Below are 14276 nucleotides of genomic sequence, written 5' to 3'. Positions count from 1 at the left end.
AATGCCTTTTCTTTTACAGGTACCAAAAACATTCAATAAACAAGTCACACATGTAGTCTTCAACAACGGTCACCCGGCTACATGGAGAAATGCAAAAAAAAGTGATGTGAGGCTCGTCTCTGTTCTCTGGGTCGGCAGGTAAGAATAACACTGATAGTTGTGTATTTCTTTTTTATTTTAACAAATCTTAAGTTAATTTTGTTTTATTGTCATGAAGTATTACAAAAGTTTTTTTTATTTTATTCATGTCTTGAATCTGTTAAAAAATGTTTTCTGTTTTATTGTGTTGCACTGTTGGAGGAGCCTGTGACCTAAGATTTTCATCGTCATAACTACGCTGTAGCTATGCACGTATGACCAATAAAAGCCTTGAAACCTTGATGGCCTATTTTTTTGTGTTTTTATCCCAGATGTTACGATGATGGTGTGTGTGCGGATGAGACGTTGTATCCAGCCTTTCATGATGAAAGCAATCCCGTGTTGAAGAACAAGAGAGTGAGCAGATTCAGATTTACATGAGATCTTTTTGCTGGACCACTGTCGTCAAGTTGTGCAGATGTCACTGATTTTATTTTTCATACACAATTCAAAAGCTACTGTTTGCCTTTTATTTTGTTCCACCTCTTTTTACACTTCACATAACTTACCCATAATAAAGAATCCAATCCAATTATATAATAATAACTAGGTTTACATTACATACAGTTGCTAATTCTCTTTTTCTGCATAAAATAAGCTTGTTATTGAATGAATCAAATTGAAGCCCCTATTTTGTCTCCTTTCAACTAATGAAACCTGTTGTGTGAAACATTCCAAAGCAAAGTCAGAACATCATGGCCTTTTCATTTAAAGTGATTTTGACCTTAAATGTATTTAAATGTGCATTTATTTACTCAAAATCTTTTTTGTGTTTGATTCCCAAAGCATCGTTGCATGCAGCCAAAAGATTCTCCAGAGAGGACACCGGAGAACGACACACGCATGAAGAAAAAATTAGACAAGATGATGAAAGACATTGTTCCAAGACAACCTCTAGGTAAGAGATTACACACTTAAAGAAACTATAAGAAGCAAAATGAAAAACTTCATCCTTTGTTTTGTATTTACCCACAGAAACAGATTATTCGCCCATAATAATTGATCAAGAGAATGGAATATTCTATAGCCCTGCACTGAAAAGATCTGACTATATGGCACAGCGTTTGAAAGACATGAAAGAGAAACGGGAAAACATCTCACCCACAGGTATGTGCCGTAGGGATCGACCGATATGGCTTTTTCAAGGCCGATACCGATTATTAGTAATCAAGGAGACCGATAACCGATATTTGGAACCGATATACATTTGCAGTAAAATCAGAAAATCTTGGTGTCAATATATGTAGAATAACACAAACTCCAACACAACTCAACACAACTTCTTTGAAATGCATTTAAGCATATATTATGTTTAATTAACTTTTAAACATCTTACAACTGGTTTCCTCTCTGTGCCCTTTTCTTTAGTGCAGTCATCTGCAATGAGTTAGAGAGAGAGACAAGAAGTGGGGCTGCAGGCTGACATGCTTAACTAACAATAATGCTTAATTTATTATATCAAAACAATGCCTGTCTATCTAGCATAAAATCCCAATAAGCTGCTAGCAACTGCAAAACACTAGTGATAGCTAATGTTTTGCAAACTATTAAAAGTGAGGCTATTACAGTAGACCTAACGTTAGTCGAGTAGCCTCACTTCTAATATGTTGCTAAACATTTGCTAGATACATGTTGGCTAGCTAAGAGCTTCACATATCAACCTGAAAAACTGCGAGGCTCCACCCGCAGCCCCCCTCCGCACCACAGTTACTGTGCTGGGAGACGCTGCACGCACCCCCAACTCTGACTGACTTCCGGTGTCAAACTGATAGAATTGGATCATAAGATCGTGGTGTTTTTGCAACTTCAGCATAGGGGATAGGGATGTTTATTGAATTTAGGCTTAACACATGTATGGCTCTGCCGCTCAGCGCTGCTGCTTGCTTCAGTCTGTGTCTGCGTTCTTTCGCACCTGCCTGTAATCTGAGAAGGTCCCGCCTCTCTGGCTGGCTCCCGCCCGGAAAATCTTCAGTAATAGCCTATCAGATAGCGCTGTGGGCGGGACATTGCTCGTGTACACAGAGTGGTGACTGCAGCCAGAGAAACGGCCGCATCAGAGGCAAAGTTTTATCGGCAATTTGATAAAAAAAAGGCCGATACCGATAATCGGTCAAATGCGGAATATCGGCCCCTTATGTGCAGCGCTAGTTTTTCAATGCAAATAAGATGACATGGTCTCTCAAATGTGAGTACTTTTGAAACAACAGAAATTCACATGTTCACTGTCTTTCAGCTTCACAAATGGTTGAATCCTGCCCATCATCTGGGCTGAAGCTGTCTCTTGGAAGCACACCAACCGTCTTAAAATTCACGTGTAAGAACATTTACTGTTACTGTTCACTGTTACCGTTTACATTTTTTCCAAACCCCAAGATTAATTTCTAAATTTCGAAGCTTCTAAAATAAGGAGCTGAATGTTCAAAAACGTTTAAACATAGTACGACAGCCCTAAGTGTCCTTGACCCCTTTGTTTCTTTATCTTTGAATACGAGCAGCTCTTTATCTGCCTCTTGGTAATTATGTCTCTTCACAATTTGTAAAGTGAAGAACAATGTGAAGTTGGAGCAGCGTGCGGTTGGGTTATATTGTGGGGGTCATTGAGGGCCTTTTGAAAATCCTGATAAACACCTAAAAATGACGATCAGAGAGTGGCTTAATGATGCACAAAACCTTTAGTTATTTCTGTTTTTTCCTATTAGGTGACCTGTCTGATGATGTGCCTGCTTACTCGCCTGATAAGGAAGAAGGGAGAACACACATAGAGGTTACTGACCATGACCATCTTGAACAACGCCAACGCCATAATGTGCTGAAGCGGATTATAAGTCCTGTGACATGTCCTGACTTCGAGGACATAGAAGGGACTAACCAAAAAAAGACAAGAAGGACTTCAGTCAGAAAAAAGCCAACTGAGAAATACAAACCTATAGAATTAGTAGGAAGTCCTTTCCAGGGAGTGAAATCTGCTGACAGCAAGAACTCTCATAAAGATACAAGGCCATCAGAGATTAAACCACCTAGTCCTTCACCTAACAAATCTGAAAAGGGAAAGCAAAATGTCAAATCATCCAAATCTTTTACAGAGACTAAAACCCCTTTATGTTCTGACGCTCCAATCTCTTCTAGTTCCCTCTCCACATCAACTATATCAGATAATGCTGCACTTGAACTGTCAAAAGAAACTCCTACTTCGTTACAGACAACACCCAAACGAACCAGACCATCATTTTCTTCCTTGGTACGATCTTTCTCTCCATTCAGTGAGTCTAAAAATGTTGCCTCAGCTTCCACTGATGGTGATGATGTGTTTGAGGACTATTTCTCCTCAGCTAACCACCATCAGAGACCACAAAGCCGTCCTTTGCCTTATCTACCTGTAAAGAGAGACATTCAGCTTCCCTTTGAATTGGACTCTGTCCCAAATAAGAGTAAACAAAGACGTAGTGTAGGCTTTGGGTCTGAAACCAACAGTAAAAAGAAGATGAAACTGGAAAAAAGTCTGCCGTCTGTTGCAAGCAGTGAGCCTCAAAGCCCCCCACAACAGGATGTTAAAGAGTCTCTGCCTGCATTGGAGGGTCCAAGTTGTGATGTAAAACTATTGGCTAAAAAACGAAGACAAAGCGCCTTGCCTTTTACAAACATCAACACAACGTCAAGGGATGCAGGGAAACAGAGAACAGCATCTTTATTTGTACAACCAACAACCTCAACAGATGCTCACACAATACCAGCGCTGCAGAAAGACTCTGAGGTCAATGCCTTTCCTCATACCTTGGAAAGTGAGTAGTAAGGCTAGAACACAAGAACACTTTTTCCTCTTTTATCTTCATTATTATGAACTGAATAAACTGCATTTTTATAATGGTGCAGGTTTGTACATTTTGTCTGTAATCCCTGGGTCATGTATGTGATTTTTAAAGGTTTGCTACATAATAACTTAAAGGTCCCATGTCATGCTTTTCCTTTTTTCCCCCTTGTGTGTTATGTAGCTTTTTCTGCATGTAAACGGTCTGCAGAGTCACAAACCCTCAAAGTGCACCCTGTAGCGAGTAAAACTCTAACACAGAAAAGACCTGTCTATGCTGCCCCAGAAAAGCCTTGTTGGAGATTTCTCTTTTTCCATTGTTTACTTCTTGGGTATAGTGACGTATTTCGGGTAGAGTGACGTAACGGCCGTTAAGTTTGGACCAATCCGCGGACTTCCACACACACACACACACACACACACACACACACACACACACACACACACACACATACACACACTCGGCGGGACGTTGCGAGGCTCGCTGCTGCGAGGAGCGGAACAGTGTGAGCTGGCTCACTGGTGTGGGGTCTAAAGACAGCGAGACCGCGGAACTCAGCCTGGGCACACACACAAACTCCCAGCTAGCCTGTGGGGGGGGGCAGGAGCTCCAACAAGCCGTTTAGGACAGAGAGTGAATACACATACTATACAGAGATGCTGTGAGAAACCAATGTGAGTTTGTAAAATTGCACAACATACATTTATTTTAGTATACCTCAACAATGAAATTATGATCAGTAGAAATGGCCATGGCATGGGACCTTTAAGGGAATAATGATTCATCCTATTTAGTTTTCTAAAGGGTGAATAATTATATGTGGGTGCCGTAAGAAGAATAAAGATATACCTCTAATGTGAATAAATGAGGCCTTTTCATATACTCTGTCTTTTAAAGACCACGTTTAAAATGTATATTATACATTTCATGTACACACACATGTGTATAGAGTGAAAGTTCGATATGTGATGTCTCCTCATTACCTCTGATTTCTGACATACGAGAAGGATGAATTGAAGCATTATTTACTCATCGATGTTGATTTATCGGTCAGTATTTGATAGACAGACACGAAGGCTTACCTCGCAACTTGCCCAACGCATGCTGATTCCAAAAAACAGTATAAGTTGTTAAACTGGACAAAGATCATAATTCAAATGTAAACCTTCTTTACCGTGTTTAGAAACATTACTGATGTGAAACAATAAATGTATTATTTTACAATAAAACAAAACTACAAATAAACAAGAATAGAAAGAAAATATACATGTTGAAATAGAAAATATACATGTAGATATTATATATACAAATATATATATATATATATATATATATATTCAAAAACTACTGGTTTTTAGCTGGGTGTAAATGGTAATTTGGTAGATTAACAAACAGAAACACATTACAGTGCCTCCTGTGTGATAGCTTGAGTGACAAGCCCCCCCCCTGTTTTGAATTGTTTGTCTTGTTTTCAGACATAGGTAGAGGAAATGAACGTACAGTTGCAGCTGTCTTAACAAAGATCCCCCCCGAAGACAAAGTAGAGACTCACAATGAGCAAGTCAGCTTAAGTGTCCAAAACATGGTTAACAACACAAAGGTAAGAAATCATTGTTCTACATGTTTAATTATGATACACTTTTTGCACTGATGATATATGTTTATGGTATAGTTGGTGATGCAAAAACAGGATGTTCTGGGTATGAATTAGCAGTGGGAAAATCACTTTTTAAGGTTCCGCTTCATTACATATCATATTTGCTCATTTATATTCTTTGTTGTGCTTACAACCAGCTAGATTCCATGTAGTTCACTTTGACCTAAATGGATTTACTCAGCCTTCTTAATGCTTCATTTACATGAGCTTTTACTTTATTTATCTTCCAAATCCATTGCATCTATGGCTGCAGAATATGACCTCATGTTAATACAGGCAGGTCAGGAAGAAAACGAGACATCAGTAATGTGTGTGTGTTTTTTTCCCTTTAAAGTATTTCCTCCATAAGGTCATACACTTCCATAGCCGTAGGCGTTTGACGCTTCCAGTCAAGAGTTTGTGTCTGGTCCTCAGGGTTTCCTGTGTTTGCCTCTGATGCTAGCGTACCACTTCCTCGCTTGTGAAATGCACCTGGCTCTGTTTTCGTTACGCTGCTAACCTCAACAAGCTGGGGCTGAAAAAGCCAAACATGACGTCATCTCTCCCGGGGATCTGTTACGGTTGACTTTATTGTAGCCTGATTACAGAGATGGTTTTTCTCTTGCTTTTGTAATGATCTTGATAAAAGATTTATGATACTCAAAGAATGGTTGAGAAAACAAACATACGTGCAATCACTGCTAAATGCACTTTAATACAGGAGTACATCTCCTCTTGCACTTTAGGTAGCTCTTTTATCTTCTCTTGCACTTTATATGTCGTAGCTGCTATATTGTACTGCCATGTGGTAAATACTTGTAGGCTATATGCTGCTCTTGCTCTTTTGCACTTTTTGCATATCATGCATTTTGTTTCTGCTATGTTTGTAAAATGTAAACTTCTTAAATGTTTTATGTGAGGGACTGCGGATGGAAATTAGCTCAAAGCTAAATCTGGCACTGTTACGCTTGACACATTTTTAATGTTTTAAAGGTGGGGTAGGTAAGTTTGGGAACACTTTTTGTTATATTCCATGGAATGCTCTTAACATCCCGATAGCAATGAATATCTTAAGTGCTTTGACAAAATTCTAGCGCACTCGAGCTGGTTTCTCAGAAATTACCTACCCCACCTTTAAGTGTTCATCATTCTGCATTGTCCCTGCCAAATAAACGATTAAATAAAAAATAAATGTTAGGTTGTGAGGCAGTATAGCTGAACACTTTCAGACATGACAGGTTCTCTGAGGTGATGCCTGCATGACTCACCAATCTTTGATGTGAAGATGGTCAGCAATGATACATTTTGTGGAGGAAGTTCCAGACAAAAACAACCTGTTTGGCAAGAAATTAACAAATAATAGAAGTTTAAAGCAACGTTTTGTTATTTGATAAAGTCAATAAAAGTCAAAAAGCATTTAACAGAGTTAATCTATTTCAGCTGAAAGGACAGTCTTGCACCAAAAGTTCATACAAGATCTGACAAAGAACAAAATAATCTGTTCTAAAGAATTGGAAATTAGAGGCTAGATGTGAATTCAAACCGTGGGAAAAACCATTGAATGAAGTTACTGTAATACTTGTGATTAAATGAGATTTGGACATTTCATTGCTGGACTTTGGGTTAATACACTGCAAATGTGCAATTGCTGAGACAAAAAAAAAGAAAAAACACGAGTTATTTTTAGCAGCCACCTTTGTTGCATTTCATTCTCTATTACTTTGTCCTCATTCCTTGTCAGCTCTCTACTGTCAATTCTCTCCTTATGATTTCTCTATATCAACTTATCCATCAATGAAAAATGTTGGTTTGTAGGTAATCAAATAGAAAGTGTTCTGGTGAGGAAGACAACATGAAAACGTTTGAATGTTGATTAAAAACCTCAGCATGTTAACTGATTTTATTTTACTCTCCTAACTGCTAATTGTAATTGGCTCTCAGACAGATTCAGTTGATTTCCATCTTTGCAGAGACCCATTATCCACATTATTTTTCGATTGTTCTAAATAGCATCATTTTCATTTAGCGCAGAGAATCAGCAATCCAATCCAATTCTCATACAGTGAAGAATTTCCTTTATCTGAGCTGGGAGTGCTTTTAACTGAGAGGCCGCGCTGCTGTTCACCCCAGCTCTTTGTGAGAGGCTCATTAAGGGCAGATCAGTCTTCAATGCCTGCTTTTCGCGCGGTTGCCAGAACATGTTCACTGCAAAAGATAAGTCCCCTTTGAGGAACCTTTAGAAAAGCTGCCCATATTTTGAGTTGGTTTGAAGGACGTTAAATTGAGCAGATTTTCTTGGCACCTTTTGTCAGTGCTGTAGTGTTAGAGAAAGATTACCTTGTTGTAGATTATTAACAAATCTAAACATTTTCCCTTTGAAGAAAACTTCTGTCAGGACAACCCAGGAGTGTCAGTCACGGGTGATGGTGACCAACTCAATCAATTCCCACCCTGCTCATAAGGGATGATATGTGTGTGTGTGGGACTGTTTTGGCAGGGCGGTGTGCAGCAGGCCTTAACCCCCGGCTTCCAGCTGGGGCAGCAGATATCAGAGCGTGGCAGGAAGGGGCCCGGGGGTCCCTGTTTGTAACTGCTGCTGCTCAGGTGTTTGTGTCCATGATGGCTGGCTGTATTGGGGCCAAAGTACGTGTCTGGATGCACCTCAGTTGTCGGGTTACAAATTCACAGTTCCGTTTTAGTGACTCTGAATATGTTTTTCCTCCACTCATGGCCTTGGTGTGTGATTTCCTTTTTGGTCGCTACGCAGCTACATATCCGGCAGAGTGGTTTAATGTGCGCGCTCTGTTTGGCTTTGGAATAATGATCCTTCTACCTGTCCTGTGCTGTATCATTCAACAAACAAGCTCACCATACTATAGTTCACATATTTCACTCCTGTTTTCTTTTATCTGCTTCTACAAACACAAGCCAAGAAACAAATCAAGCCAAATCTCTGCTCAATAGCTCCACTTATACCTCATCGTTTGCCAAATATGTAGATATTGGAACACAACGCAATATTTGTTTCCTTCCACTATGAGCCTTAGATCTACTACAAAACGGAAATAGGAATAAACGCATTAAACAAAGAATATTTGATCTCCATGAACATATTGTGAAATGGTTGGATTTGTCTTCATAATGAATATGTGGTTTAGAAAATGTTTTATTCCTTTCATAAGTTTTTATATTTGTTTTTGTTTCAGGCTATGAGAACTTTGGTTATGACAAGCATGCCCACTGAGTGAGTACACACATTTGTCTTAAGATAATGTAAATATCATCAGCTATCGCTTTTAATGCATTAAACTCTGCATGGTGAGAAATCGGGTAAATTAATACGTATTGTTTAACCATTTGTTTACTCACCTCTTGTAGGAAGCAGCAGACATTGGCTCAGGTGGTGGGGACTCTGGGTGGTTTTTCAATTGTTGACCAAGTTAGTGAGAGCACCACTCATGTGGTGTCGGGGGGTCACCGGCGGACCCTCAATATTCTGTTGGGCATAGCTCGAGGCTGCTGGATCCTGTCTTTTGAATGGGTATGTAGCTTGTACGTGTTTCAAAGCCGTCACCAGATTTTTAAAAGGGTGATAAAATGTAACAATATGCCTTGCTTTTTTGTCTGATTAGATCCTCTGGTGTTTGGAGCAAAGGCAGTGGATTCCAGAGGAACCGTATGAACTTTCAGAACAATTTCCAGCCGCACAGGTGAGTACCAATACTAGATTTGTAGCTCTAGTTAAAGAACACAAGTTCAGTTGCAACCCTCACTTATGTTCTCCAGTAGTGCAGACAATCAAATGTTTGCTCATTGAAACAGCAGAGTTTTTAAATGTATTGCACTCAATCGTTTAAAAGGATCTTTCATTGACAGAAAACAAGTCATTCAGTTTATGCTCCACTCGAATATAACAAAATGAATATAGTCATCTCATTTGTGGCACTAGGTCTTCTATCTTCTAGGTCTTCATTGCATTTTCCACTGCCTTGTGAAACTGCCATGACATCAATCTTCTACACCACACTGGTCTAATTCCTTTCCTCGGCAACCAAACAGACAAATGTGTGGATAATTGTACCACATGGGCAGCCTTTGTTTTTTAAATGTCATGACTTAAAAGATGTGACTGACAGTAACTGGGGAGGTTTGGGAAGGATGTTACATTTGGATAATATAAAATAATTGTACTATGAGACATAAACCAAGCAATTAGATGTTTTATTTATACATTTAACCATGAAATATAATATATTATTCAGTTTATTAATATTTTTCAATTTCTCATCATCGTTGCAACACCTCTTTTTTGAAACTCAAGAGAAAAAATGCTTGTAAAACCGAAGCCGAGGAAGTCACACAGAAACCTGCACATTTTTATTGCCAGTCATCCATTTTCAGTCCGCTTGTTTTTCCTGAAGCATCCTGTGTGAGCTGTGAGTGTCGCCTCTTCCTGAACTCGTCATACATGAATCACTGTCCGCTCGTGCCACTGCAGGGGGAGACATGGGGTCTTGATGCAGACCAATGTCGACACATTTCCGCACGAAATTGCATGATGGCTTTTGTTGTGACAGAAAATGTATTTTTCAGGTCGCCACGGCTGTTTGTCATTCCTTCTCTTTTATTCAGTTCCTGTACCATGTGTTGCATGGTGATGCCTTCAGATTGCTTTAATGATAGAAACGTTGGGTTACGTATTGTAACCCTTGTATATTAGTACAGGCGGAGCCCTCTACTGGACTCTATGGGTACTACCTTACCCTGCGAGCATTCTCCCACTGAGACTTCTATAGACGTAGCCGGCCTTGGGTGGGCCTACCTGAATGCGCGTGCATCACACCGTATAAAAGGAGGCCTCGCCTCCTGACTATCATCCTACACCTCTCTTCAGCGAGCGGAATAGGACAGACAGTGCCCTGAGTAGAGGGCTCCGCCTATGCTAATATAAAGCCGGTCACCCCGAATCAGTAAACAGCCCGGGTGCACCGACAGAGCGGTTAACTCGGACACTCTTTTGGCTGAGGTTAAGGCAAGAAGCAAAGCTGTTTTCCACGACAGTGCTTTTAGGGAGGAGAGCTCCAGAGGCTCCAATGGTTCTAAGACCTGAGCTCCGGGCACTAGGGGCAGGTCCCACTGCGGGGTGGAGGCGTGCACTACTGGGCGCAGCCTCCTGACCCCCTGTAAAAACCGCAACATCAGTGGTTGACTAAAGGCTGACCTGCCGCCAAAACCCTCATGGCAGGACGAGATGGCTGCTGCATACACTCTCACTGTTGAATGCGCAAGCCCTCTGTCCACCAATAACTGTAAGAAGGAAAAAATATAGCCTAACTCACAAGATAGGGGCTCTATTCTCCTCTCCTCACACCATCGCTGGACTCCTAGCCACCTTGGCCTGTAACAGGCTGTGGTGGATCCAGCTGTAGCTGCCTGGATAGACTGAATAACGCTGTCAGACAATTCACCCTGTCTCAGCCTGTCCCTCTCAGGAGCCAAGCCTGGAGAGGTTGGCCGAGAGTGGGTAATGCCCCGATTGCACCTGCCTCTTGAGACATCGCCCCCCAGAACTGGAGAACCGCCCAGGGCTGGCCCACCTTCATCTGTGTCATCTCTGAGTACCACGGCGCCCCGACGCTGTCCGGCTCTGACTATCTATAGGAGGTAGACCTCCCGCTCCTGGCACTCGAACGTCTATCCTGCGCTGGCTGTCTTCATCGGCGGCAGCTCTATCCGCTGCGAACGACACCCTCCCACCCAAAAGAGTGCCGAGTCACATGTAGCGTCCTCCAACCTCGATTCACAGTTCTCCACTGCCTTTTCTCTCTCAGCTGTGAGTCTCCCAGCTGTGAGTCTCTCCACTGAACACACCTGTTCCAGTTCAGTTAATCAGCGCCCATGCAGGCACATTCACATCACATTATTATTGCTATCAGGAAATGTACAACCTAACACTGGTATCCCAGACCTAAATCTAGGTCTGGGTTGGGATCTTGGGATTCATCCACTTAAATGTGTGCAGTCTTTTACCTAAACTAAATTTTGTCCGCATTTGGGCAAGCTCGACTAACGCTGATGTCATTGTTTTATCAGAGACATGGCTAAATAAATCTATTTTGGCCTCTGACATCTCCTTAAATGGTTACAATGTATATCGTACCAACCAACCTAATAAAGGTGGTGGCGTTGCCATTTATGTGAAGAATACATTTATTGTAACCACATTGGTTTCCAAATCAATTAGTAAACCATTTTTAGCCTTAAATATCGAAGTGGCAAAGGGTCAACAGGTCATGGTGGTGGGCTGTTACAGACCCCCCTCAGCTGTCAAGGACTCCTTGTCTTCATTGGCAAAACTTTTATCTCAACTTGACTACAAGGAAATAGTGCTACTTGGAGATTTTAACTGGGACTGGTTAACTACAGCGTCAGAGGATTTTAAAAACCTTTGTATCTCTTTAAATGTTACTCAGATTATAGACGGTCCTACTTGCCCTAACATTAAGTCCCCAAATAAATCCTCCTTAATTGATCTCATTTTAACTAATGTTCCCTATAAATACTCATCTGTGAGAGTATTTGCTAATGATTTGAGTGATCACTGTGTTGTAGCAACAATTAGGGACACAAAGGTCCAAAAGGGTAAACCTCGCATTATCATTAAGAGAGACACAACATTTTTTGTGGAGCAGGGTTTTGTACATGATCTGTTTGGGTTTGATTGGGGAAAAATCGATCTGTGTGATGATGTTGAAACTGCATGGTCTTATTTCTATCTTGGTTTTATGGAAATTATTGATTGACATGCATAAAATCCCTGCGTAACTTTGGAGTGAAGGGACGAGATAATCCTTGGTTTTCTGCTGAATTGTCTAGTCTCCTACATGAGAGAAACAAGGCCTGGGCAAATGCTAGGAAATTAGGCTTGGAGGTAGAATGGCTTCATTTTAGGCAGCTAAGAAATAGCTTCACATCACAAATCAAAAGTGCTAAGTCTAAGTATTATCTGTCAGTTACCACAAAGAACCTGAATAATCCTGAACATTTTTGGAAAGCCATAAAATCGTTATCCACCGGTGAAATCCGTAATGAGCTACCTCCTTGCCTTACCACAGCATCTGGCACTATATCGGACAGGGCCACTATGTTAAATTGTTTTAATGAGCATTTTGTGTCCTGTGGCTCTCTGTTTGATTTGAACACCACAGTCTGTGACTCTGGAAAATGTGGTTTGGAAAACCCTTTCAGTTTTTCTCCTTTTTCTATTGAAGTCGTTCATGAAGCCTTAACCAAGTTAGATCCTTAAAAAAACGGCTGGTCCGGACAACTTAGAACCTTTCTTTTTAAAGATAGCTGCAGATTTTATTGCACCACCTCTTACTTATCTTTTTAACCTCTCCCTCAGCACAAACACAATTCCAAAAATATGGAAGTCCGCTTATGTCCTTCCTCTACTAAAAAGTGGGGAGGCTACTTTATTAAATAATTATAGACCCATCTCTAAATTGTCAGTTCTGGCCAAGGTTCTTGAAAGCCTAGTGAGTGAGCAGGTAAAGGTGTTTTTAAGTAACAATGACCTACTATGTAAACATCAGTCAGGTTTCAGAAGGCATGGCAAGGCACGTTTATTTATATAGCACCTTTCAGCACCAGGCAATTCAAGGTGCTTTACAAAAATGAAAGACATTCAGATAAAGGCATTTAAAAACAGTAAAAGATAATAAAAGAAACATTAAAAGAAAAACAAAAATTAAAAGACATTAAGAAAATGGCATTTAAAATCAGTCATTAAAAAGAAAAGCTAATAAAATAAACATTAAAAGATAAAAGTTACAGTGCAGTCTAAGATATGAATAGTTCAATTATTTCGGTTCTTGATTTTTTATTTATTCACAGAACCTCCCTTTGGAAATCCGAACATTTCCGTCCCGATTGTTAATTTAGACTGATTGTTTTCACCATGTTATGCTCGCATGACATCCACAATCTGACCCTCAGGAGGGTGTACTAGCCCCCTACTCTGCTTTGCGTTCCATAACAAAGTCTTTAAGTGTTACCTGAACACCCCGTGTTACCAAAACACTATTTTTCACCCGTCGGTGCTGTGATACTTGTTCCTCAGTACAACTCACCTAAAAACTGATCGTAAACCCTGGCTACGATGGATATCCCAAATATCCTACTTTCGAGCAGTCCCTCTCATAAATGTCATGGAGAAATTAATTAAGTTTAAATTTAAAACATTAAAAGAAAAAATACATGGATAAAAGTTACAGTGCAGTCTAAGATATGAATAGTTCAATTAAAAGCAGCGACAAAAAGAAAAGTCTTCAGCCTGGATTTAAAAGTAGTCAGAGTTGCAGCGGACCTGCAGGTTTCTGGGAGTTTGTTCCAGATATCTGCAGCATAATAACTGAACGCTGCTTTACCATGTTTAGTTCTGACTCTGGGGACAGAAAGCTGACCAGTCTGAGAGATCTGGATGGTTCATAATTTAGCAGGAGGTCAGAAATGTATTTTGGGCCTAGACCATTCAGTGCTTTATAAACCAGCAGCAGTATTTTGAAATCTAATCTTTGACACACAGGAAGCCAGTGTAAAGACTTCAGAACAGGAGTGATGTGATCCACTTTCTTAGTGTTAGTGAGGACTCGAGCAGTGGCGTTCTGAATCAGCTGCAGCTTTCTAATAGATTC

At 40.5% G+C, this 14276-nt stretch overlaps 1 protein-coding gene across 3 annotated transcripts in view; it reads left to right on the top strand.

Annotated features, from left to right (window-relative positions):
* The window catches only part of mcph1 (microcephalin 1), a 36696-nt gene that overhangs the window by 2082 nt on the left and 20338 nt on the right, over positions 1–14276 (top strand). For 2 of the 3 annotated variants that reach the window (XM_034100252.2, XM_034100251.2), the window contains exons 4-13: positions 20–138; positions 411–495; positions 925–1036; positions 1114–1245; positions 2372–2452; positions 2838–3917; positions 5420–5544; positions 8787–8824; positions 8959–9121; positions 9213–9290. In XM_034100252.2, coding sequence (XP_033956143.1) covers positions 20–138; positions 411–495; positions 925–1036; positions 1114–1245; positions 2372–2452; positions 2838–3917; positions 5420–5544; positions 8787–8824; positions 8959–9121; positions 9213–9290 — 2013 coding nt within the window. The remainder of the gene's footprint in view (positions 1–19; positions 139–410; positions 496–924; positions 1037–1113; positions 1246–2371; positions 2453–2837; positions 3918–5419; positions 5545–8786; positions 8825–8958; positions 9122–9212; positions 9291–14276) is intronic. The other variant, XM_034100253.2, reaches the window with a different exon arrangement.

The sequence above is a fragment of the Pseudochaenichthys georgianus genome, chromosome 15 (genome assembly GCF_902827115.2).
Source record: "Pseudochaenichthys georgianus chromosome 15, fPseGeo1.2, whole genome shotgun sequence".
Classification (NCBI taxonomy): Eukaryota; Metazoa; Chordata; class Actinopteri; order Perciformes; family Channichthyidae; genus Pseudochaenichthys; species Pseudochaenichthys georgianus.
This window is presented reverse-complemented; position numbering and strand designations above follow the sequence as displayed.